The 26,881-nt window shown below is 45.6% G+C and overlaps 2 protein-coding genes across 2 annotated transcripts in view; both read right to left on the bottom strand.

The window, feature by feature from the left end:
* The window catches only part of OC90 (otoconin 90), a gene marked incomplete at both ends in the record, with an annotated part of 29,244 nt that extends 28,782 nt beyond the window's left edge, over positions 1–462 (bottom strand). Inside the window, one exon of the mRNA XM_080694717.1 lies at positions 370–462. Within this exon, the coding sequence (XP_080550843.1) occupies positions 370–462 (93 nt within the window). The remainder of the gene's footprint in view (positions 1–369) is intronic.
* Positions 463–5,774: 5,312 nt separating this feature from the next.
* The window catches only part of HHLA1 (HHLA1 neighbor of OC90), a gene marked incomplete at both ends in the record, with an annotated part of 39,321 nt that continues 18,214 nt past the window's right edge, over positions 5,775–26,881 (bottom strand). Inside the window, 9 exons of the mRNA XM_080694716.1 lie at positions 5,775–5,818; positions 7,586–7,668; positions 12,404–12,557; positions 17,880–17,948; positions 20,093–20,314; positions 23,962–24,250; positions 25,443–25,591; positions 26,070–26,181; positions 26,404–26,657. Coding sequence (XP_080550842.1) covers positions 5,775–5,818; positions 7,586–7,668; positions 12,404–12,557; positions 17,880–17,948; positions 20,093–20,314; positions 23,962–24,250; positions 25,443–25,591; positions 26,070–26,181; positions 26,404–26,657 — 1,376 coding nt within the window. The remainder of the gene's footprint in view (positions 5,819–7,585; positions 7,669–12,403; positions 12,558–17,879; positions 17,949–20,092; positions 20,315–23,961; positions 24,251–25,442; positions 25,592–26,069; positions 26,182–26,403; positions 26,658–26,881) is intronic.

The following is a 26,881-nucleotide window of genomic DNA, read 5'->3' as shown; positions in this document are numbered from 1 at the left end:
GTCTCACTGAGTTGCAAAGGTTCCCACTAAGTAGTACCTGAGGCTGTCCACGAACCACAATCTTCCTGTCTCAGCCTCCCAAATGCTAGGATTACAAGTGTGCACCACCATGCCCGGCTATTGCTACTGAACTGTGGGCTTAGAGACAGATAAAATGGTATACCTGAGACTATGACTATTTTACTGCAATATTCTTAAAAATACATTATAAACATCAGTACCCTATTCCTTGCAATTATGGGTCATTATTCCTGCGGGGTACCCTGCCAAGTTTGCTCCAGGTGCAGGTAGGGAACAGGACTCGAGGGCCTTTTCTATCGCATGCCTTGTTTTCTAGATGAGGGGCCAAGTCTCAGAGTGGCCCCTTACTTGCCCACCAGTCTTCACCAAGAGGCACAACTGCCGAGGTTGCCCTGTGCTGCCAACTGAGGTCTTTGGATCTGACTTGAGTCTTTGGTCCATGGCAGTTACCCTGAGCTGCCACCCATCCGTGAGATTCACAGTACTGAAGCCTAACAACTATTCAGCTTGTGATAGTTGCAATTCCTGGTAAAACTGTGCGGAGAGGCCCCTGAGGCCTGAGGGTGGCCAGCCCTCCAGGTTGTGCTGAGCCCTGCAGATCACAATCCCGTTGAGAGCCAAGACAGGTGAAGTACCAGCGAAAACCAGATGGTGGCAGCACATGCTAGCCCTGCCCATTAGTGAGACGCTGGATCTCAGGGTTTCAGGGTTGTAGGCTCTGGGCAGCCTGGAACTCCACCCTCCTGGGTATGGGGCGGTTCCACTCCATGAAGATGAGTGGCCTGCCTAGTCCTCGCCCTGCTCTGTGTGCCATGCGAGGAGTCCTGGCTCCCAGGCCATCTCCTACCTGCCCCTCAGCTGCCCAGGCTGGCCAGAGCCAGGCCTTACTGGGCGGAGCCAGTGGGCTGGGGAGTACACCTCTGCCTTTTACATCTAGGGCCACAATTGAGGCTCCAGCTGCCTGAGACTCATTTTCCTGGGTCACAGCGTACATACCTGGAGGGTTTTCATCGGGGTGTTGTGAGGTCTAAATGGGGTGGGTCTTGCAGAGGAAGAACAATAAGGCAGGCTTATCCTCAGTGCTGGAGGGCACCCCTAGTGATGACCCAGCTTCACACCAGCGCCCTGGGAGGGGCACACAGGTTTTAGGGCCTTTGCTGAAGGAGCCTGGAGAATGTTCCCTGGGAAACTGACCAGGTGCTGAGGCCTTGACACTGCGTCTCCTCCTACAGGGACCCAGGGTGCCCTTGGGTTTGCAGCTACATCCGGGAGTAACATGGGGACCTGCCCTCCCCCAGGTCTTCTTCAGTTCCCCTCTGCCTTTTCTTCTTCTCTCCATTCTCCCTCCCTTCTCTCTGCCACCCACTTTACCCTCAATCTCTCTCCCTTTCTTCCTCTTCTTCTCCCTCCTTTTCTCCCTCCCTCTCTCCCTCCAGCCTTCCTCCTGTCTCTGGCTGCTGGGGCTGTCCAGAGAAGAGTGCGCCTACCTTAATGTGCCCTCTCAAAGGCTGCTGGAGGAGCGATGTCTGGCTTGGAGCTGATGGAGAAGAGTCCTTTATAGCCAAGGAGACCCCTGGTCACATGAGCCCTCCCTCCTCACAGCAGGAGGGCTGCCTTTCAGGAGGCTGGCAGGTGGGCTGCCTGGGAGGGGGCAGCACCAGGCACTAAGGCTTGGCACAGGTGGACATTCCATATTAAGAGGCCCCCTGCCACATCATGAGCCTCTGAGGAGGCCTGGGCTGCAATTAGTGAACAATGGCTGCCCTGTTCCCCTGCACCCACCTCACCTTGCAGGCTGCAGGCTCAGGGATTATGTCTGGGGCCATCAGAGAGCTCTGGGGGATGAAAGACAAGAAAGTCCCAGGAGCTCTCCTGCAAGAAAAAGGGCTGTTTTGTCATGTCTATAAGTTTCTTCAGCAAGAGGATTCTTCATATATGCTCCTGGCCTCAGACCTGGGGACTGGATGTCTCTTTCCTTTTGGGTTTTCCTGCCCAAGCTGCAGAGTAGAGTGAAATGGAGCTTTAGAACTAGGTTTCTTAGGTTCTGCTTGCCAGCCCTGTTACTCAGTGTGACTGTGAGCCCCTACTGCTCCATCTTGGCTTCTACATGTGTGGAATGGAGATAGTCTTATTAGAATTGTGGAGAAGGTGCACCACCATGTGTGTGCATGGTATATGGGGCTCTCTCCATCCTGATCCCTTCCTCCTCTGTCCACATCCCTTTGTAAAATGATTCTAGCAGGAGAATAAGCACTTATTGCATGCCTAATGCGCACCTTGAAGGCACTGCAGGACTTGGGCCTGGTCAGCTCTACAGCAGCTGGATCATTGTTGCTCCTGTGGTCCTAGGAGGAACGAAGTCTTGGCTCCTGTTTACAGCTCAGGACAACAACACCATCGCACTTAGATGTTGTCTGAACTCACATGTGAGACTCTTTCTGGAGGAGCAGGGCCCCCTGATGAGTAGGTCAGAGCACAGCGGAGCCTGGCCAGAGTGCTCTGTTGGAAGGCTCCTTTAAATGAGTGCTGTCTTTGTGTGGGGATGCTTTGGTTTGCAGAACATGAACTGTTGGCCAGCATCTCCTGCATAGTGAGGAATGATGCTATCCAGGTCCAGCCCTCTCTCATTAGCACAGAGCCACCTCCTCTAAAGCTACCACATTGATGAGGACTCATGGCTGCATGCATCCTAGTCTCTGTCCTGAATTATCAAGGGGACAGTTACTGCACAAGGCTAAGGCATAATAACCAGCTGCATGAGTGTGTTGTTCTGGATGCTTCCTGGGGAATTTCCTCACAATAATCTGTCACAGGGCATCTTAACCTTAGCACTGCTGTCACTGGGGCAAGTCCTTCTTCACGGGAGCTATTTTGTACATCTCAGGCACCCCAGGCGCTGGATGCAGAGGCACTCCTTGAAGCCCCCCACACAGGTGTGACAACTAAAAATGTTGCTAGACATCGCCAAATGTCCCTGGGATAGGGTTGGGGGGAAGCTATTTCTGATTGACAGCTGATAGCCTCTGGTATCCGAGGGAACATGGCTTCCCCTTCTCTGCTGATGGAATAGGGTGAGAGGTGCCTTTACACAAGAACCCAGACATACGAGAAAAAGAGCTGTTGTGAGTTTACTATTACTTTTATCATGGTAGCAGTAGAACTCCTCACTCACACAGACCCACAGCACAAGTGGCTCAGTGCTGAAAGGGAGCCCAGTGTAACCCCAAGCACCTAGACAGCCTTGGGGCCAAGTGACCCAGACAGTCTCTCCCTTCTGCTGCCCCTCCCTCTCCCTGCCTTCTTCATCACCCTCTCCCACCTTCCATCCCTCTCTGTTTTTTGCTTGCCAACCAGGCTTGTCTTTGGTGTGTGAATGAAATAGCAGACGTGTGCCTGCACCTTGTACCTCCAGTGGTTTAGGGGAGCTGTGCTCCACCGTCAGCTGGTACAAAACCATCCAGCTTGTGCATCTTATCAGGTAGCGCTGGTGGCCACGTGTGCATGAATTGCAACTCCAGTTCAGGCTCAGCCCTAGGTCTTCTCATTGCCCCTGCCATCCCGCTAGGGCAGGATGAATCCAGCTCAAGAGGGTGCAGCTGCTCTTAACTTCCAGTGGGCTCCAGCACCGGCCAGTTCAGTCCTCAGACTTGTTTTCTGCATCCACTGCTATGATTGTGACAGATGATGTGACTGAGAAACTGCTCCCACATGGCCCGCGGAGCCTTTGTCCCTGACACTAGGTCAGACCCTGCACAGGCTCGGAGGGGCTCCACAGTGGAGCCTTTTAAAGGTTACAACCATGCTAACTCATTATTTACAAAGAACTAGCCGAGTCTATGGTGCTCTCCCTACAGGTGGACAGCCCTGCTCTTGGGCTCAAGCCATCAGTGCACCCTCCCCCTTCCCTGATGCTAGGTTACTTACTCTGTGCAGAGCCTTAGGGAGCCTGTCCTGATGAAGGACCTTACTTAATGTCCATTTCATCCATCAGAACGGCTTTAATCAAATGGAACCACACCAAATAGATTGTTTCTTTGATTCTTATCAGGCAGGAGTCCCTTTCCCTGTAGAAAATCTGTGTCCCTCTCATCTTTGCAAACCGGGAAGCCCTTTCTAGGACTGGAAAGTCGTGATGACAGGTATTTGTGAGCTAGATATTTGCATGTGTTCCAGTGTCTCCCGAGTGTTCCGGAGATTCTAAAAGAAGCTTCTGTGAGGCTGGACGGGAAGCATCTGGCTGCTCCTTTTCCCAGAGCTTCGTGTTCTTGTTCACAGATAGCGCCTGGGCACCTGCGTATCTTCCAACTGACAAAACTGTTTTGTACTTGGATTGTGAACAGAAAGCGACTGTTCACAAAGGGCCACTCTAGATCACCAAGGGATGGGAAACTGATGAGTGGGCACTATTGTAAGGAGAGAGAGAGGAGGAGGAGTGCAGGGCACCCAGCCAGGAACTGTGCCTGGTAATGAGGAGCAGAGGGCCCATGCAGGATCCCAGGGAGAGCAGCCCACTTAGCACCGTTCAGCAGCCTGGCCTTTAGCGGGAGGTGGAAGCTGCAGGCTGGGAAACAGTCAAAAAGAGGAGATACTAGGGGCTGAGTGTGGGGGAACACAGGGCCCACTCAGTAGCCTGGGTGGTCACCCTCAGGAAAGTCCAGCCCTCCAAGCAGCTCCCTGGAGAGCAGCCCTGAGTCTTGGAATATCCTATTCCGAGTCTCTTTGACCATGGCATTGGCCATAGACATCATGCAAACATGTCATTTATGGTGGCAGTCTTGTATCCAGTAGCTTCTGTGTGACTTCTGGGGGGGCTGGAGACTGAGTCACTGAGTTCAGCCATGTAAGTACTCCTGGCCTAACCCATCATCAAATCCCTGAACACTGAACTCACGTACTTCCCTGGTCAGTAATACTCAAAATACACCCCATGGCTAGGACATTAGGACATTAGGTGGTGGCTGGAGAGGTCTGGAAGCTCAGCTCATACCTAGGCTTACCTGCCTGTTCCTCTACATACCCTTTACGTCTGCTGTCTTGTATCTGTATCCTTTTGCTGTATAAAGAATACAGGTGAAAATAACAGTGTTTCTGAGCTCCGTGGTTTTACTAGTGAGTCACTGAGCCCTAAGGTGAGTCTGGAGACACTTAAATACAATGGGACACAAAGAAGACGAATCAAGACAAGATGTTAACAAAAACAACTGCCTACAGCTCCTCCTGGTGAGAGGCTTTCATTCTCTTCTGCTTAGGAGGCTTGGAAGATCAGGTAGATCCCATAGAGTGTCAAGTCTGATTGGTTTAATTAACTGTATGGCAAATCCTATGCGACTTTCCCGATAGTATGGATTTGGACTTTCTCAGTTTATACTTTTGTTGTCTTCCTAACATCCCGCATTTAAGTCACTCCGGTATGCGTCAGTCTGTGCACTGGGCAGAGGTGTTGCAACCACTGTTCAACCCATTTTCCAATTCTCCAGTAACCAGGATTGTCACAAGCATTACAGGAGTTTCTGGGGCACAGATACTAGGTTTCCATGACTTTGAAGCAGGCAGGGAGTCTGGCATTACTGAATTGATTGTGAGGCTGCTACCTTCAGTACCTTACACGAATTCAAAGGAGAGAAAAATATGCCACTTCCAAAGAGAACCACTTTCAACTCATGGGTGATCCTGGAGCCTGTGTGAATTCTACAAATGTAGCCAAGCTGGGACTAGGGCCAGAGTAAGGGGCTGCTGAAGATCTTGTCAGGTCCTCACACTGATTTGCAGATATTTTCCAGGCACTTCTGCTTTAAGGCTGAAAGAGCAAGAGGAAGGAACTCAGGGCATTGAGATGGAAGCATTACAGAGACATAAATTAAACTTTGACAGCACCTGTGACTAAGTCTGTTTCTCATTCTTCCAAAGGTTAAGTGTGGGCCAGTGAAATGGACATGGAATCAGTCTACGTGCACAAGAGAGTGAAAAGTACTTTTGAGGGATCACCTTACTAGTTAGCAGCAGAGGAGTGGCTAGTGTTTCTCCACTCTCTGTCCAATACTCTTTTACCAACACCCAGCTGCATCTAATGTATCTCGCAGGTTGCATGATGCCAGTTTAAGCTCATCACTACCTCGCTGAGTGTCCTGTGTGTAGATACTTGAATGTAGCAGGAAAAAAGAAAACCTATTAACTTATGCATTTGCGAAATGTCCTATTTCATCTCCCTACACCAAGTAAGGGGGTTTTCCTCTCTGACTTTGAACCCTGCACTTCCAATGCTTGCATTTTGCAGCCAAATGAAGGCCATGGTAGAGAGGGCAGGAAAAGTGGGATGAATTTACATAAGAAATGAGGAACCTGTGCTGGAGGAAGAAAAATAATTAAAGAGAAGGGAGAGAAGTCAGCAGAGGCCGTGTATGGAAACAGTGAGAAGAGCGGAGAACCTTGATTTTAGTAGAGTTCTTGAGTGGTAAGTTGGAAAATGAAGCAAAGAGAGAGACAATGAGATGGAAGCTTGCAAGAAATGAGGGATAATGTAGGGCAGAAAGAATAAGGACTTTGTTGTTGTTGTTGTTGTTGTTGTTTTGACAGTATTGCGGATTGAACCCAGGAGCATTCTACCTGAGCTGTACCCCCAGCCCTTTCTTAAATTATTTTTGGCGTCTCAGTAAGTAGCTGAGAGTCTTGCTAAATTGCGAAGGCTATCTTTGAACCTGTGGTCTTTTTGTCCCAGCCTTTCAGACACTGGGATTACAAATATGTGCCATTATGCCTAGCAGGACAGCTCTTAAAAATTTTTGGTATGATCCATGGGTGCTATTTGATGATATTATTTATGTGTCATAGGAATGATTGAGTGGCTAAACTGTTCTTTATTGGTTAAATATAACACATTGTCAAGACTGGGTCATGTGAGCACCTGGCTTATACCTGGTTACATTAAGAAGCACTTTTTCCAAAAGGTTCAACAAGTCCCATGATCTGTAGAGGGCTAGAGCTCCTTGACCAAACAGTCCATGTCGGTACCATAATAAAACAGCCAAATCACTGGTTTTGTGATCAAACAGACTAGATCAGCTACTTTGATTTTTAAGAGTGGGAAAAAGATCAAAAGTGATTTCTGGGAATAATTAGGCTTTGAAGCTACCAGGACAGGAACAGTTACAATAGCCCCCCCCCACCCGCCCTTCTATGCCTTCGCACTATTTTCTTTTCCTGAAATATTCAGACACATTTCCCTTTGGGTATTTCAGTATTTATGTGGGGGTTGCCTTTCATTTTAATCTTGGTTTTCTTCTGGGGCTTACATGGGGTTTCAGAGGCTAAGAAACATGCCTGCATTCACACAGAGGGTAACAGTGCCTTGTCAGCTGACTCTAGCTTTTTTTTTCCAGTACCTTACTGCAAACATCAAGCTGTTGGCTGAAGAATCAGAAATTGCCTAGACTTTTTGTCTAGACTGTCTGGTGACCAGATGAGGTATGGTGCTCCTGTGGCCTCTGGTGATTCAAGCAGAACTCTCCTGAGTTAATAAAGTCTCCCATGGGAAGCAAGTTACATCCCAAGTAGGCTGCATACTTACTGCGTGACTGGAACACTCTTTTCACCCTCTGACAGATAAATGTTGCATTCTTCAGATACCAGGAATAGTATTCCAGACAGAACCTGGAGATTTAATCAGAATTGGGAGTAATCATAGTCCTGTGGTGGCTACTAGAAGACAGAAGTACAAGAATAATTACATATGCATGGATGTGTGCTAGTTTTCACAGCAAGGCACTGGCTGTCCATCTGTTTGTTTGTTTTTCTGTTTGTTTGATACTGGGGTTTCAACCCAGAAAAATTCTATCTCCAATCTATACCTCCACTCTTTTAAAAATTTTGTAACAGGGTCTAAGTTGCTTAGTCTCACTAAGTTGCTAAAGCTGGCCTTGAACCTACGACCCACCTGTCTCAGTTTCCCAAGTACTGGGATTACAGGTATGTGCCACTGTGTTTGTCTTCTTTGTCCATCTTTATAGGATATGGAAGAAAAGGCAGGGAAGGAGGCTGGGTAGGAAAAACATCACACTTCAGGGCCAGAAATACTTATTTTTAGTCCTAGCTCCAATATTTATTAAGATGTAGGATTTTAAGCTGAGAACTTAATTCTCTGGACCATAGTTTCTTCATATTTAAATGAAAGGCAATAATAAAACCTATGCTACCAGGTTGTTTGAGGAATCAATTAGAAAATATACATACAGTTTCTGAACAGTACTAAGCATACAGTAGGTGCTCAGTAAATGAGGTTATTCACCTCATTTTCTTTTTGGGAGGCAGATAAAGAGTACAGTGATATTTTGTTAACATGGCAGCAGACACTTTGCAAGGTCATATTTTGTTTCTGGTCAGAGGCAACAAGAATTGCTTCAAAGCACATTAACAGAGAGGTCACAGACGTGTCATTAGGGAGATCTTGAGAGCGGCCTGTGTCATGAGCTCGTTGCATGACTCTGGGAATCCACGTCACTTTCCATGCCTCATCTGGCATGAGGAGGTTGAGCTAAACGTGCTCCGATTCCTCTTCCACCTCTCTCATTCTCCATTTTAGCATACTCCAGGGAGCTGTGCAATTTGCTGCTCAAGCAGAGTTCACTGTGAAGACTCCCCAGGTGCCACCATCTCCATTTACAGAAAATGGTAGGATTGAGAAAATCGAGGCACTGGGTTAACAGATTTATAAATAAATTGCTTTCAAATGACAGGCTTGGAATTTAACCCAACCTGTAAGAACACACACTATGATTCTAATAGCCCATCAGACCAATGTCTGAGTCAGGATCCTACCATAAAAACAGACCCAGGTGGCTCTGTAGAGGCCAGTTGACATCAAGAATGGATCATAACATGGTTAGAAGAGATGGAAGAACTAAGAAGGGAAGTTTGCATGAGGCAACCTTATGTTGGCTGCTACAGGGAGTTGCCAGGCCTGGAAGGACAGAGGAGGAAGTATTGTGGCCAGACTGCAGAAGGAATGGCCATTAGAAGAGCCAAAACCACAGTGGGGACTCCTGGTGGAACCCGGAACCACAGAGGAGTAGAGCCATTTCTGGAAATATTCACCAAAGCAGCGAGAGAGGAGGAGGGATTTCCTGGCTTCTCCCCGCTATGGCCCTCTAACCTCTTGCCAACCTCTTCCGCTGCATCAGTGAGCAAGTGTTGTTTGGTAACATGTTTGGGAAATGTAGTTCCCATGTTCCAGAGGAGAGCAGTGGCTATATCTGCATGTGCCAGGATTACCTTTCCTCGGAACTTGTGCTCTGCATGCTCAAGGGACATTTCCAAAGCATAAAAAATGAGATGGCAAGCCTGTCAAATCAACAGCTGGCTCAGCTGCTAGGCATGTGGCTGCCACAGTCAGATCTGTTGAAAGCGCCCGAGACAGGATTTGAACTTGGTTTTGGAGTGAGAAAGAGAGCAATGCACCAGCAACCACTGCAGAGTCCTCGTTGGCAGACCCCTAATGCTGTGCAGGACAACCACGTCGACAACTTCTTTCCATTTCATTCTTACAACATGGTCAGTATAGGTGAAAATGCCACTAGCTTCCCCAGGAAGGTATCTCTGGAATTGTGTAGAAGGTAGCCTGGAATGTGGGCAGGACTATACTTATTTTTTGGATTAGCAAACTGAGGAATTAGTTGACTAGACCAAGACCACATAGCTTATAAGTGGTAGAATCTAAGTTTAAACCCAAGCTGGCTTCAAGCCCAAATTTCTGCACAGCACACAAGGCTGCCTCCTTGTGTCAGCCTTGTGTTGTATGGAATGATCTCATTCTGCCTCAGCTAAACCGACAGTGTTTTCTAGTGACAAAAATAAAAGTCTTAGAGAGCTTCCAACACACGGAGGATATTATGCTGCCCTGGGGACTGTCTTGCCTTAGCAAATGATGTTACTGAGTGGATGAACATAGCCCAGTGGAGGAGCTCTGTGAAGCTTATACGTGATGGTGACCTCAGAAACATGACACACTCTGTCCTGAGCCAAAAAGTTGCCTACCAGGCTTTAATTCACTTTGGCAGAGTACATGGCTCACAGGATGAAGGACAGTTTCATGCCTCTGTGAGCAACAGAGAAGCCATTTAAACATGACACAGTCATCCCTGAACACTCAGGAGGATGATCGCCCCCCCCCATTCACCAAGGACAGTATGCTTGGGAAAAACAGGTAAATAGCAGTGTTGAGGTGAAAATGGTGTCAATAGCAAGGTGTGTATTCTTTTTTTTCTTTTTTTTTTGGTACTGGGGTTCCTGGAAGCCCTTCTACCTCTGGGCTACACTCCCAGATCTATTTTGATATTTTTATTTGGAAACAGGGTCTCCTAAGCCAGCGCGCGCGGCTGGCTTCGAACCTGCGCGATCCTCCTGTCTCTGCCTCCCAAGCGCGGGGATTACAAGCGTGCGCCACCACGCCCGGCTAGGTGTGTATTCTTAATATAGACTAGAGGATGCATTTCTCTAGAAAAGGTTGAATGGGCTTAGAAAAAAATCAGTTGTGAAGGTGGCCTATTGTGTTGGTCTTCAGGTTCTTTGGGGGAAAAGTCAGCAGCAAAGCTGATGGGAGAAGGATCTGGGATCATGTGCAAACACCCACTATCATGCCAGCCCCATGTATCAGGCCAGAGTTCTGCATAATTTCAGAGTCAGCAGAAGCTTGGGAAAGGCAGGACCCCCAGATGCCTACCTGGCACCCAAGGCATCAGAAAGAATAGAAATGGGTTCTATCATTTATCAAAGTGGTATGGTGTATCCCAAGAAAGGAGCTAGGGACTCTAAATATTTAAGAGAAGACTGTGACAGGGAAGCAATATGGAGAGAAGGGGATATTAAGGTATCTCAACTTAGGAATAACAGAATAAAGGGCTAGACTTCCAGGATTCTATATAGACTTTGGAGATGCACAAAATCCTAAAAATATGGCTCCTATACCACAGGAACAGGAGTATTCATTTGTGTTCTTTGGTTATGGATTTGCAGTTAAGAATAAACTCAGAAGACAGGATTAGTATAGTAGTACTGTAGAGCAAGCAAGAGGCCATGCTTGGGCCTGTTTCATATAAAACATGTCCTGCCTTCTAGTTATGTTTATACAAGTAGATTTTTCCTGCCAGGTGACTTCTAGGGATTTATGAAAGAAAAAAAATCCGAAGTTTAGATAGGCACATGCTTTGGTTATTCTCTCCTAAACAATTTCATCAGGCTAAGGGCACTGGGCCACAAGGAGCACTTAATTTCCTCAGCCTGAGTTTTCTCAGTCGCAGTGCCTCTCATCTCGATTCACCTCGAACACAGAGCTCAACCCAGCTCAACTTAGCCCAGCCAAAACAATTCAACCCAAGTCACCCTAACCCAAACAAACTTAGCACGACGCAACACAACCCATGCCTACTCAACCCAACCCAATTCAACTCAAACTAACCCAACCCAACCCAACATAACACAACTCATCCCAAGCCAACTCAATTCAACCTAACCCAACAGAACACAATACAACACAACATAACTCTCCTAAAACCAACCCAACTCAATCTAATCCAGCTCAATTCAACTTAACCCAACACAACCCAGCCCAATCCAACTCTGTAGTGCCCACCACACTAAGGTTAGGGCCGCAGGGGTCCAGAGAAAAGTAAGCACGCTGTCTGCCCATTCCCCAGCCTCCTCCCCGAGACAATCAGATGCGACATGGAGTTAAGTCAAAGAAGGAACTCGTTTATTACATTTACACTGTAACTTATAAAGCAAAGACCACAAGGGGGAATTCCAAGGCGGGGGGTTATCTACCAATCAGCTTAAAGGTCACTTCTATCACACAGGCTTATTTTTCTTAATTCTACATTGCAATCAAGCACTGTTCACGCGCTGATCATGCACGGGCTCATAACCTTAGCCTATCATATGGTATTATGTTAATTCAAACTTTTCTTTGGCCCCTCCTTTGGCTCTCCCATCCGGTGACATCTTTAGACATGTGCCCTACACAACTCAACTCAATCTAATCCAACCCATCCCACCCCACCCCAACCCAACCCAACCCAACCCAATCGAACTACTAAACTTAAATCAACACAATCCAACTAATCCAACCCAACTCAACCAAGCCCAGCCCAACCTGGTTCATCTCAGTTCATCTCAACCCAACCAAATTTAGCTCATCTTAGCTGCACTTATTGAATCAGACCGTATCCTTGATTCTGGAAACCCAAAAGTTAATAGGGTCCTATATTTGCTCTCAGTAGAGTGATGCTCTAGTAGGGAACTCATTGAAGAGTCCATCCCTTGAGGAATCCCCTGCCACCTGTGGCCTGCAGAGTCCATAAACACTGGATATAAAAGGAGACAGCCAGCCCATTACCTCATGGCCTCCATCCTGGGATGTCTCTGGCTCGTGCAGAGGCATTTCTGGAAGAAGTGGCACAGCTCCATGAGGCATGGGTTGAGCTTCTGGATGGCCAGGGTGAGAGGAGCAGCTGTCATGGCCTCCTGTTTGAGTAGTGGCTCAGGACACCCTAGAAGATACAATCTCAGGCATGTCAAATGATCAAGGGTTTAACAAGCATCATCCCTGGGTTAGGTCCTGTGCTAGGTAGTTTTAGTCTTGCCTTGGTCTTGAGTAGCAAGTAGACAAAGAGTAAATACAGTGTGCCTTTATCACTACCTGGCAAAAACTACCGTGAGGGTTTTAGGGAATAAGTAAAGATCAGGTAGGGATCGACTTTCTGGAAAAAGTCAGAGATGACGCCAAGAGTGGTGGTGCATGCCTGTAATCCCCGCACTTGGGAGACGGAGACAGGAGGAACGCGCAGGTTCAAAGCCAGCCTCGATGGCTTAAGAGAACCTGTTTCCAAATAAAAATATAAAATAGGTCTGGAAGTGTAGCCTGGAGGTAGAAGGATTTCCAGGAACCCCAGTACCACACACACCAAAAAAGTCAGAGATGGTTTCACAGAGGAGCAATTTTTAGACAAAGATCTGAAATGCTAAATAAAAATGTACCAAGTAGAGGACATTTGTAGTATAAAGGAAAGATGACGACTTAGCACCATGGATGGGAGTGACTTGCTGAGGGAAATAAAAAAAACACTGTGGTATTCTGTGATATTGAGGAATAATGTAGTACAGAGGTGTGCGTGCGTGTGTGTGTGTGTGTGTGTGTGTGTGTGTGTGTGTGTGTGTGCGTGTGCATACAGATAAGGAGGAGGGAATAAAAGGGCAGGTTGAAAGATGAACCTGGCAAACTGGGTCACCAGAGAACAGGGCTTTGGGTTTTTGAGTTCTCTACCTCCCTACTATAGAAATTAATTATGTTTCAGTGATCCAGATTTTTACTGTTTTTAATATGTGGCTTTAGGAGACAGAGATAAATAATAAAAGGATAAGATAATAGATTTTGTAAGAATTTCATCTCTTTGGGATCTCCTGAAGCTGCTATAGCTTTCATGACTAAATCTATGGGGAAGATTCCTTACATGAAAAATAAGGAGACTCACGTCCATCAGACAGGGTGACTGGGAGGATTAGATGAGCTAATTTACACAGATCACATTGCAAAGTTCTGCCATAAATGACCAATAAGTAATAGCTATTGCTATTATTAATATTAATTTACCTATTAAACTGATTGAGCATCTCCCACATGCCAGGTACGGCTAATACACTAGAGATGCAACGATGAATAAAAGGGAAGCATCTTCTCACAGACTTACCTTCCACTGGCCTAAAGGCCCTGAGAGCATATTAATAATAATCACCTAACAAAGGGTCACCAATCACTGCCAATGAAAATGATCACATGTCTAGAAACAAGCAAAAATGGATGCTGGTTTTCCCTTCAGTGCAGGTCTGAATATTGTCTCATACTGTCTCTGGGGATTATCTGGTTATATTTCAGTGTGTATCTTTAATGGATATTCTATGGGGGAGATGACTTTAGAACTCTAGCATGGTAAAGATTAAAAATAATTTATGATGACAACATAAATTATTTTTGTCTGAGAGCAGTGCGAATAATTCCTGTTTACAACGGTGTAAGTGAATTTTGTAAATGTGTAATTAATTTTGTTCAGTTAAAAATAGTTTATTGCTAGTTTATTGCTATAGGACATCAATTAGCAAATTCATTTGAAATTTACTCTGATTTATAAATACCTGTTCCCCAAATTCTCCATCAGGCCAGTCGTAAAAGTTTTCTGTTTTCCCATTAATTAATGAGCTGAATAACATCTTTGACATGTTGAAATGCATCTATTTTTATCTTTTTAGTAGTATTTCCAAATATACTGATATAATTTATCAGTAATGTATTTATTAAGTGGAGAGGGGCTCATAATGTCAAAGAAAGACTACAGAAAATACAAGAAGAAAATATTTTATCCTGAGTCAAGTGGAACAGTAAATACTCCAGAGCATTGACCAGTTTCCATCAAAGTGTCAAGACATTTCTCTCTAATATTTATCATGCATCTGCTATGAATCAGGCAGAGCTCTTTCATACATTATCTCATTTAATCCGTACAGTGAAGTAGCTATGAGAAGCATTGTTTCATTGAAGAGGATGCTGAGGATCTGAGAGGTTCTGCAGTTGGACCAGTGATACGACAGGGAATGAGTGAGTGACCCTTGCAAGATCTGACTCTAGGGCTCACGCTCTATACTTTATTCCTTAACATAGTTTACATCCTCAAGGCTTAAGTCCTCCCTCCTCACTCTCTTGTTCATGCCTCACAAAATCAGGAAGCAATGCTCAGCAAACCCACTCACTTGCTCCAACATGGGCAAGATGGCATGGATTTGGGTTCTCTCTTGATGTTCTCTCCGCCACCATCCCATCCTCTCTGTTCTCTCCCCTGAACATCACCTAAGTCTCTGTAGCCACAGTCACCTCCTGATTCCACCCACCATCACTGCTGTAGTCAGCACACAGCTCTCCCACCAGCTGCCCTGCATCCTCCTGCCTCCCCCACCCCATGCATTGGTCTTGACAGAAAGAGGGATCCCTCTAAAAAAAAAAAAAAAAAAAAAAACTGGTCACAGAAATTCCTCGGGCCTCAGAAGGAGGGCCATGAGACAGGCCCTGGGGATTTTGCCTCTCTCCACAGAACTCTCACATTCAGCACCAAAAATTCAGCCACAGAGGCCTTTCCGAGTCCCTGGACACTCTTTCTGGACCACAGGGCCTTTGCTTAAGCTAAGCTCCTGCCAGCAGTGCACGTTTAGAGGCACCTGATCAGGTGGCACTTGCTTAGTCAAACTCTTGAATGACCCCTCAAGCTGGATGTGATCTCTTTCTCACTGGATGCACATAGCATTTACTGTTTTGCCTCATTAAACCTTAACATGGTCTTCCTTTCTGTGGATTTTTTTTTGTTAATTTGGCACATCTTAGAGGAGATAACATAGAAGAGTAAGATGAACATCGGCTTTGGATTCAAACCTCAGTCTCATTCTTCTGGGTAGGGCTCACCAGACTCACTTAATGATGATAACATTGCCTGCTTTGCAGAAACAGTAAGCGGAGAGAATAAAAATGACCCTATTGTTATGCCTGGCACATAGAAGAGCTCAATAGTATTCATCAAACAGATACCTGAGTGACTGACAAAGACTTTGTGGCATGACTTCTTTTGTGGATGAGTAGAATTATCTACCCAAAGAAGCCAGAATCTCTTTATTTTACAATTATATCTTTTATGAGGTAGATACTAGATGAGTGGCTATAGATTGGTAGATGGATAAAATATATCTATCAGATAGGTAATACATAACTATGTGGGCAAAATTACTAGATATAAACATGATAGATGGATAGATGTGTGAATGGGTGGGTGATATAACTATATAGATAGAGATGTAAATATAGATATAGTTATAGATGCAGTCAATTTGTTTTCTAGAACTTAACCTGACCACCTTCGTCTACACCAACAGTTTCTTTCTTTAGAAATCCTAGAGGAAGCCGGGCGTGGTGGCGCACTCTTGTAATCACAGTGCTTGGGAGGTGGAGACAGGAGAATCGTGCAGGTTCGAAGCCAGCCTTGCTGGCTTAAGAGATCCTATTTCCAAATAAGATATAAAATAGGTCTGGGAGTGTAGTTACATCCCCAGTACCACAAAAAAAAAAGAAAGAAAACAAAATAAATCCTGGAGGAAGACATGTAAGTTGGCACACACTTATAATCCCAGCATTTGGGAGGCTGAAACAGAAGGATCATGCTTGGTGGACAACCTCAGCTACTTAGTCGCCCTTTGCAACTCAGTGAGACCCTGTTTCAAAATAAAGAATAAAAAATAGGGCTGGGGATGTCACTCTGAAGTATAAGGCCCCTGCGTTCAATCCACAGTACCCTAAAAATAAAGAAATACTGGAGGAAAGGAATATGATTTCCTTCAGAGGCATGATTACACCTTTGTGTCTGAAAGGCCCATTCACCAGTCATGTGGGCAGAGCTGAGGTGATATGAAGAAGACCTTGCATGCTCCAGTGATTTAATATTTAATAATGCCCTGTTGAGAAAGGATGAGCAGATCCAGAATATTCAGGAAACTAGTATAGAAAGGCATCCAGGAGTGGGAGGGGCCTGCGGAATTAATCAGCTTCGAAGGAATGTCTTTCTTCAAAGTGAGAGAACTAAAAGTTGAGAGAAGGCAGCCAAACCCAAAGAAACTCAAGTCTGAGGAACTCTAAAACTCCATCCTTGTTTGGTCCAGCCAATGGTTTCCCTTTGTTTTTTTTTTTTTTTTTTTTTTTTTTTTTTTTTTGGTGGTACTGGGGTTCCTGGAAGCCCTTCTACCTCTGGGCTACACTTCCAGACCGATTTTTACATTTTTATTCGGAAACAGGGTCTCCTAAGCCAGCGAGCGCGGCTGGCTTCAAACCTGCGCGATCCTCCTGTCTCTGCCTCCCAAGCGCGGGGATTACAAGCGTGCCCACCACGCCTGGCTCAATGGTTTTCCCTTTGAATTAAGGGGATTAAATATTCAGAGATGGGTTGGGCAGCATAGCCTTCAAATGACATAAAGCACACCAGCAAACGGGCTTGGGTTTCGCTGGATCTTTCATTCCTTCCCCTTCTCCACCAATAGCTGCACTTATTCCAAGAACAGCTTCTGTTCATGAAACGCCCAGCATACTGCTCCACAGATGTTCACTCAGTTGAGTAAATTAAATTTCATAAAGCTCGTTCATCCCAAATCACTCTCTTACACATTATCTTAATACAAAACTATGTAGAGAAGGAAAATAGATGTTTTAGTGCTCTTAATAAGTGATATTTTTCAGGCTTTACAGTTGAGGAAATGAAATTCTGGAAGTTGAGGTAGGATTCAAGACCCAGCAGACTAACTAAATTCATCAAATGAGCCTCTCTTGTCCTGCACAACCTCATTCGTCAGAAGCACAGGTAACAGCAGACACTGGGCGCAGCAGCTACTCACTTGAGATGTGATGGGGAACTGGGACCAGGGCTGGCTTGTCCCCCAGGATGAATGACCATGCTGCAGGGACATCACCTGCAAGAGGCAAGAATACCCTTCCCCAAGTCAAAATGAAACGGACATGGGTTATACACATAGCCAAGACATCATAGTACCTGAAAGAGAAAGTGTTTGTAAAATCCACAGAGAAACTGTAGCCTAGGGGAAGTGATTTCTTCATGATCACCCAGAATTTCAGCAGCAAAGTGCAACTTATGAACCAGTTCTCCTGACTCTAGTCCAGGCTAGTAACTGGCTTCCTCTGTGTACTGGCACCCTGTCCCACCGGGCCCTGCCACCTGCTATGCTTTGCCCCTGCAGCACTGGGTTTCTTTTCCTGCCTGCTTGTACATTCTCACCTGCTTGTGGATCTTTGGGGGCTGGTGCCTTGGTTGGACTTGGAGTCTGTGTGCCAGGCGTGACCGTTCCTGGGATGAGAAAAGACAGAGAGGTGAGCCCACATCTCTTCCAGTGAGCCTGACCAGGAAAGATGCCCCATGCCACCAGTCCAACCTATCCAACCAATGCTGGTTAGCAAGCCAGGTACCACACGGGGTGCTGAGGATGCAGAGATGAATCAAGAAATAGAGCCCACAGGCTGACCAAGAGCTGTGTGCATATATGTCCTTATCACTCTGAACTATGTTGTCATTAGACTACAATGCACCAATAAAAGTATATTTAAAAAAATACAGAGCCTGAAATGGAGGTGCTCAGGGTTCAGACAAGGGAGGAAGGAGTCCTATTGGTAACCGATACAGTGTGGCAGGTGCTCCAGGAAGAAGCTAGTGGTGGTAAGAGGCAATGACACTGCCTGGAGAGCCATGGTGTGGACAGGGAGCACCACTCAAGAGCTCCAGGAGAGAAAAAACAGTGTGCTTTTCATCCACCCGAGTCTTGGTGTGTACACTTTATCCCTACCCCCAAGAAATTGCTGATCAGTGTCATGACGGAGCAATTCTTTTTATCATGTTCACCATGTCTTGGCTTAAAGATCAATTCAGAAACTAACTCTGGCTGTCAAGAATCTGGCCTCAGCCGGGGGTGGTGGCACATGCTCGTAATCCCAGCATTTGAGAGGCTGAGACAGGATTGCAGTTTGCGGACAGCCTCAGCTACCTAGTTAGGCCTTCTGCAACTTAGTGAGGCCTGTTTCAAAATAAAGAATAAAAAATAGGGCTGAAAGTGTAGCTTGGAGGTAGAATGCCCTTGGGTTCCATCCCCCAGTACTGAAAAAAAAAAAAAAAAAAAGAATCTGGCCTCTGGCACAAGCAGCAGTGCAGTGAAGGAGACCTAGGACAACACAGGTGCCTGCTCTCCTTTGCACGGTGGGTGTCTCCTATTGCTGACGGCTGGACCCTGCTGTGGGTGGGCTGGGACAAGCAGGGGCACAGCCATGGATGGAATGCTTCTCTTGTGCTGCACACAAACCAAACACACTTTGCAGAGATCACCCAATTTAACCAGTCCTTATAGCTCCATTGTCATAAATGAGAAATGAGGACACAGATGGGATGTGGTGTGTGTTGGGGTCATGGCACCAGCCCAGCAGACCTGAGGTAGACAGCCCATCCCATAATCACAAGGGACAGCTGTCATCCAGCTCACCAAACCAGAGTGCATTAGCTTCAATTTTCCCCTAACCCAATGCCAATGAGCTCACACAATTACATCAGGTATTTATAAGATTAAAGGTACCAAAATGGCATCTCCCGACCTGTTTGTGCAACTAGGATTTTGAACCTACAGTGAAGATGTTGCATTCATGTCCGCTGAAATCCATTTTCTCTTCTCCCCGTATTCCATAAGAAATTCAGTCATTTGATAAACTTTTATTGAATGCCTGTTGTGCTTGCCAGGAAACTTAGATTAAAATCACAAGCCCTTGGGTAACATAGCCCAGAGGGGAGGGGAATTAAATTCAAAGACACGAGATTATACCTATGACGTGTGCTACGTTTCACTGACTACAGAGCAGGGGAGGAGGGCCTCTGGTCATGCTGCAGGGATTAGAGGAAGTGATATTGAAAAGAAAGTTTTGTCTGATCAAAGGCGTTAGGAAATATGAAAATTTCATGGAACTATAGTGGAGAAAATAAAAATCAAGATGAATCTACTTTTCTACTTCCCAACTTAGGAACTAGATAGCTAGACATGAAGTCAGTATGTTGTGATTTCTTTCTAGGCTTCTTTTGCTTCATTTTCTATTTTCTGATTTATTTGTTACACACACACACACACACACACACACACACACACACACACATTGGAATCACACTTGACAAATTTTCTCCTGTTTTTTGGAGCTCAAGCCTTCCTCATTTCACAATTATGTATTATTATATACATTGTGTATCTATGTTACATTTTATATTCATGATGTATTGTAAGTAATGTGATACTAATAATGTAATCTATATTAATACTATGCCAAAAAGGCAGCTGGCCTGTCCTGAGTCAATAATGTCAATGTGGAGGAATTGTTTAACCAAAAGGGAAATTAGAAAGGTTTTCAAAACAGACAATGCTGACATTACTGGGTAGGGGAGGAGCAGAAGTGGGCACCTCTCACCTGAGGTCGAGCCGGGTCGGGCTGGGCTGCTTGGCAGGGCCATTACCTCAGCAGGACCCGGATGGCTTCCTGTGTCCATGGCCTCCTCAGCTGCTGCAAGGGATGTCGGGGTGGAGGAACGTGCTTCCCAGGGCGGCCCTCCAGGCGTTTTCTCATCTACAGTGTGAGCCCCTGTCTCTGTGTTGGCCGTTACCCACGGTGCTGTGGCCACTCTCCTGGTAGCTGAATGTAAAAATGACACAGGGCACGGAGACACTTGAGCACTTTGGTTCATCTATAAAATTGTAGAGACCTAGAAATGTTCTCAAGGGGCAAATGCAATGTGTGAGCATCACGTGGAGAATCCAGGGGCTTAATCCAAACCTGATTGGATTAAGTGGTCCAAAGTAAACTTTATATAAGCACAAAAAATTAAAATAAAAAATTCTCCTTGGACACTCAGTAGCCACGGTGTGTATAGGAGTCAGTGGGTTGTGACTCAAATCTAAGAAATAGGTTTCAAATCATGAGAAATACGGAATTTGTAGGGTTTGAGGTGAAGAGATCCAGAAGCATGAGCTGTAGCCCCATCTTCTCCACACTGTTTAGTTTGGGGCAAATTACTTAACTCTTTTTAGCTTCATCATTAAAATAATAATAATAATAATAATAATTTTCATTATTATTATAATATATAACAATATATATTACATTATTATTATTTCTGCAGAACATCATTAAATTGCCATTAGTTAAGATGAATTTTCCCTGATTGGATTTTTTTAAATTGTTAGATGTTATCCTCTGTTCATTTCTACATAAAATTTAAATCATTTTTCAAGTTTAATAAAATGTATTCACTTAGAGGATTTTATATCTATTAGTTAATTGAAGAACAGCTGCCTTTTTTTTTTTTTTTGCAGTACTGGGGATGGAATTCAGAGGCATTCTACCTCGGAGCTACACCCCCAGCCCTAATTTTTATTCTTTATTTTGAAAAAGGGTCTCACTGAGTTGCAAAGGACCTTACTAAGTAGCTGAAGCTGGCCATGAACTGCATGTGATCCTCCTGTCTCAGCCTCCCTACAGCAGGGATTACAAGTGTGTGCTACCACACGCTTGTAAAGATGGCAGCTGCCATTTTTAAAGTATTCTGATTTCGCATCCAGAATGCAATACATCCTCCCATGAATTTAAATGTTTCTTTTCTTTTTATTTTATTTTTAATTTTTTATTGGTGTATTATATTCATACATCAAATATTTCTCTATTGCTCTCATTAAAGTCAGTTTTTCTTATATGAAATCAGCACTTTACTTTTTAGGGTTACAAGCAGGTAGTTTATGGCTATTCTTGACCCTAACAATCATATGTTTTTTTTTTAATATTGGAAAGTTTTCTAATTTTGTACAGTGATCATGATGCCAGTTGCTGTACGAAACCATTTCTAGCATTTCTAACCATTTCTGTACATTTTCTAGCTAGTGACGAAGACCCCTGCTCCTCGCCCCCTTCCAGTACTTCTTGATTCCTGCTCTGGCTCACCCCTAGCTGTCTCCCCTCCTTGGGAAGCCTGTGTCTCCTGCCCTATGGGGTGGCAGCCCCTCCCTCGGCTCCCCATGGACACCCTCTCTTCCTTGGTTGATCAGGACTCTAGTTGTCTTGTCTGTATCCCCCCCCCCCCCCTGTTCTGTGAGCTCAGGAAGGAAAGGGAACATTTACAAAGCCCTCTTTTCAACACTTGGCCTGGTATTTGGAAGAAGAAAATACATGCTTTTGTTGTGTGTGTGTGTGTGTGTGTGTGTGTGTGTGTGTGTGTGTGTGTGTAACTGGGAATAGAGCCCAGATGGTTTCTACCTCTGAGTTACAGTACTAGCTCTTTTATTATTTTTTAATTTCTAATTTTTTGAAGTACTGGGGTTTGAATCCAGGAGCATTCTGAGCTACAGTCCCAGACCCCCCCACCCCTTTTTTTTTTGGTGGTACTGGGTTTCCTGGAAACGCTTCTACTTTCGGGCTACACTCACACACACACACACACACACACACACACACACACACACACACACATTTTTTTCTTTTCTTTTTGGAAACAAGGTCTCTTAAACCAGCGAGGCTGGCTTCTAACCTGTGCAATCCTCCTTTCTCCGCCTCCCAAGCCCGGGGATTACAAGCCTGCGCCACCACCCCAGGCTGTCCGGACCCATTTTTTTTTTTTTTTTAATTCTTTGTTTTGCAACAGGGTCTCACTAAGTTGTGGAGGGCCTCACTAAGTAGCTGAGGCTGGCTGTGAACCTGCGATCCTCCCATCTCAGCCTCTCAAGTACCGGGATTAAAAGCATGTGTCACCATGCCCAGCTTTGTTTTTAATTTTTAAAAAAGGATCTCACTACGTTGCTGAGGTTCTAAGTAGCTGAAGCTGGGCTCTAATAATCTGTGATTCTCCTGTTTCAGCCTCCCAAGTTTTGAGATCACAGGCATATGCAGCTATGCCCAGCTCACACATATGCTTTGATGAGTGAGCAAGTAATGAGTGAATGAATTCTGATGGCTCTGGTCCATGGTGGAACAGACCAGATGGCTCTTCATGAGAGAGAAAACTTAAAACTTCATTTTGTATTATTTCCTAATGGGAAACAGGAAGTGATTTTTTTTTTTTTTTTTTTTTTGGTGGTACTGGGGTTCCTGGAAGCCCTTCTACCTCCGGGCTACACTCCCAGACCTTTTTTTTTTTTTTTTGAAACAGGGTCTCTTACGCCAGCGCGGCTGGCTTTGAACCTGCGCGATCCTCCTGTCTCCGCCTCCCAAACCCGGGGATTACAAGCGTGCGCCACCATGCCCGGCAAACCGGAAATAATTTAAGCCTGCCTTTTATACATTGTGTGAGGCACTGCTGACTGTGCGCATGCGTAGGGTGGTGGGGAGGGAGGGGCCTCTTGGTGAGTCAGTGGAGGAAGCTTCTTATGTGGCTATCTAGTAATTAACATATTCTTGCCACCAATATCCAGCCAATTGCAAATTAATCTAACCACACCATAACATTGAACCCATTTCACCATTCCCAATGAATTTTCAAAGAGGGATTCCTAAATGCTTTGCTGAAATAAAAATACCTTATGCCACAATGGTACAATGATTACTTAAGACATTAGCAGCAAAGGAGGCTGGATGAAGGGTATCAGGGGACTCTCCATACTATTTTTGCAACTTTCAGTGAATCTTAAACCATTTCAATATAAATAGTTATGAATACAAGTATTAGAAATATATTATGCCAGCCACACTTGGTGGTACACACCTGTACTTCCAATACCTAAGACTGAGACCAGGATTACAGGTTTTAGGCCAGTCTCAATAGTGAGACCCTTAGCAACTTAGCAAGACAATGTCTCAAAATTAAAAATAAAATAGGAGCCAGGCATGGTGGCACATGCTTATAATCACATCATTTGGGAGGCTGAGATAGGAGGATCCTGGTTCACGGCCAGCCTCAGCTACTTAGTGAGGCCCTTTGCAACTCAGTGAGACCCTGTCTCAAAATAAATAATAAAAAAGTAGGGCTGGATTTGTAGCTCAGAAGTAGAATGCCCTTGGGTTCAATAACATAAGAAGAAGGAAGAGAAGAGGAGGAGGAGGAGGAGGAGGAGGAGGAGGAGGAGGAGGAGGAGGAGGAAGAGGAGGAGGAGGAGAAGAAGAAATACCTTATGCCAATGACATTTTCTTTGTGTGACCTTATTGAACCTGTACTGCCTCATAGTCCTTTCTTACTTAAAGTAAGTTGTAGCAGAGCTTCAGGTGGACAGGGTAAAGGGAAGGATGTGACTTGTGTGTGTGAGGCAAGATGGAACAGGAGGAAACAGGAGGGGAGAGGAAGGGTGGCAGCATCTTACCTGAGGCCTGGAGGGTGGGAGAGGTTCTGCTCCACAAGGCTGTGGCCCGGGCGGGAAGCTCGGGAAGCCTGCCTGTGGTCACTGTCCCCTCTCCTTCTGAGGGAGCAGTTGTGTCTGTCCAGGGGGAGGTTCTCACAGCAGATGCTGGGTGTGTGCTCCGGGCCCTGTATGGGGGGCTTGTTCTTGATGGGGTTGGCTGACTCTGGGCTGTGGGCGCTGAAGTCTTGTCTATTTCCCAGGTAGCGGCACCTTCAGAAAGGCATCGATGGCAGCTGAGACATGCCTGACACTTTAGACACAAAGAACCGAGTCCCAGAAAGGTTATCAGATGGTGGCACACACCTGTAATCCCAGTACTTGGGAGCCTGAGATGGAAGGATTGCAGGTTCAAGGCCAGCCGCTGCAATATATAGAATGCAGAGATACCAGCCTTGCTCCCAACAGCACCAAATGCCATCAAAAGGCATGCTTCTTTTTTTTCCTTTTCATTTTTTATTGGTGCATTGCAGTCATATATCTTAATGGGGCACAGGGTGGTGGAGGCATACATGCACACAGCACCCAATTAGCCCCTTACCCAATTTCTATCCCATTCCCTCCCCCTCCTTCTTTCTCATGTTTGGCTTAGTGATTGACTTTGATATGTTTGTTAAAGTACATCATGTCCATTAGAACATTCCCCTCTTCCCCCTCCCATCCCCTCATTTACGGAGCCTTATTTGCTCAGCTATATTATCTCCTTTTTCATCTAGAGTTACTCCTATGACCCACTTTCTCCCTCATTTCTGCATAGTAGGGAGATCATTCAATTTCTTATTTTTTGTAACTGACTAATCTCACTTAGCATAATGTTAAAGAACAAATGAGCTAAATATCAGTCTCCAAACTTGCTGTGTGATAGGTCACTGTGAATGCAGACGTGTCAGGCCTACATGTACCCGGTGCTGCATGTGACTCCTGATCAGATCCTGAATCCAGTCAGGATCTTGAATCCGGGCAGCGCTCAGCTGCTCCGAGCTCCAGTACTTTCCTTGGAGGAGGTATTCAGCTCACTCCATGTGTCCTGTGGATATAACTAGGAAATCAAGGCAGAACTTGGGGGAGCCGGGGGCTTCCAGGAAAAGACTACTTGGAAACTGGGTCCCTAGAAAAACAGACTGGTGGATATTAGAGAGAATTCTACTCAGTACTCCTGCTTGTTCCACAAAAGAAAGGTAAAAGAGGCTCAAATGTTCATTTTAAGCTGAGTGTGGTGGTGCATGCCTGTAATCCCATTACTTGGACAGCTAAGACTGGAGGATCGCAGGTTTGCAGTCAGCCTTGGCAACCTCCCAAGGACTTCAGGCTTAGTAAGGCCCTGTTTCAAAATAAGAAAATTATAAAGGGCTGGGGCATAGCTCAGAGATAGATTGTCTCTGGGTTCAATCTCTAGTACCACCACCATCACTACCACCGCTACAACAACAAAATGCTAATTGTACCATCTCTCTTCCTAGGGAAGGCTTAGGTGATAGGGTGTAGACATTAGGATGATGGGCTCCCACTGGCTGTGGGGTCCGTTCCTCTGAGTAGGCAATGTCTGGCCTGCAGCCTGTGTTGAATTTGGTCCCCAGGTGCCCTGTGGCAGTAACTGTACAGTGAACAGCCTGCACAATTGTAGGAGGCAGTGCAGTAGCCCCGCTGCGGCTCTCCTGCCTTATTTTGGGCTCACCAACACCCCGCATGCATCACCAGCCTGCGTCCCGGCACCAAAATCTGTTGGAGATGGGGCCATGTGGATCCCAGCCTAACTATCAGAGGTGCACAATGCTCTCAGGTACGTCAACATTCATCAGCTTGTCAACATTTTCTTTCTTCCTAAGCATTTGTCTTACCAAGGGAGCACTAAAGGGAAGACATAGTTGAGACTGGGAGTGAGAAGGGAATGAAAAGACCTAAATAAGTGAGATTGACTCAGATCGTTCCTCTGAATTGAGTAGGGAAAGGTGACCCAGTAATTGCCCTTTTCTCCTCTTACCAAGCAGCCTTGTCCTACAAAATGAGGCATAACAATGAATGATACCAGGGAAAGTAGTTCACTGGAAGGGAATTGGAGACTGTGTCCTTACTTTTGCTTGTAGAGACACTGATTAGAAGCCTACTATGTGCAAGGAACTCTGTGTGGCACCAAGAGCGGATGCAGATCGTGTCGGAGAAGGAGACTCTTTCTGCCTTTGAGTGCTATTTATGGAAGAGACATGCACGTACATGTCACTGTAATGCACCTTGGAGGAGCAGAGCCCACAGGGCACACAAGTGCTGTCCTGCAGGACTACAGAACACAGAAGATTGATTTTGACTTGGGGGTCTTTAGGAAACAGGGGGCAGCCTCTGAGGTGGTGGTTGACAGCAAGCAGGCGTAGACCCCAGCAAAGCTTCTTGGAAAGTAGGTGGTGCTACCACCTGTAGAAAAGCAGTGATTTCACTGCAGAGGTAGCCGAGGACTCTTTGGAAGGGACAAGGGGACAAGGGCGGGCTTGAAGACAGAAATATAAGCTCCAGACAGAGCTTTTGGACCCCAGCTGCTGCCTGCGGAGCTCTGAGCAGCAAAGGGGTGGGACCCAGCTCCAGCTTGAGGACCACTGTTCTTGTGACAGCGAATGGACAGTTTAGAGAAATATGGAGGTGTGATAAGGAGAACTTGATCAAAGGTTGCTCTAATGTAGGATAGAAGGAATAAGAATGAGTAGAAGGAGACACATGACAAGAGGAAAAAGAAACTGTGACTTTACATCTAAGAAGCTCCATGAACACTGCCACTTTCCCCAAAGCCTATGCTCCTTCAGGCCCAAATTGTTTTTTTTTTTTTTTTGTGTGTGTGTGTTGGTCTGGGAGTGGAACCCAGGGGCATTTGGCCTCTGAGGTACACCCCCTGCCCTAT

The sequence above is a fragment of the Muscardinus avellanarius genome (genome assembly GCF_963383645.1).
Source record: "Muscardinus avellanarius genome assembly, chromosome: 4".
Lineage (NCBI taxonomy): Eukaryota > Metazoa > Chordata > Mammalia > Rodentia > Gliridae > Muscardinus > Muscardinus avellanarius.
Note: the sequence above shows the minus strand (reverse complement) of the source record. Positions and strands in the feature narration are given on the sequence as shown.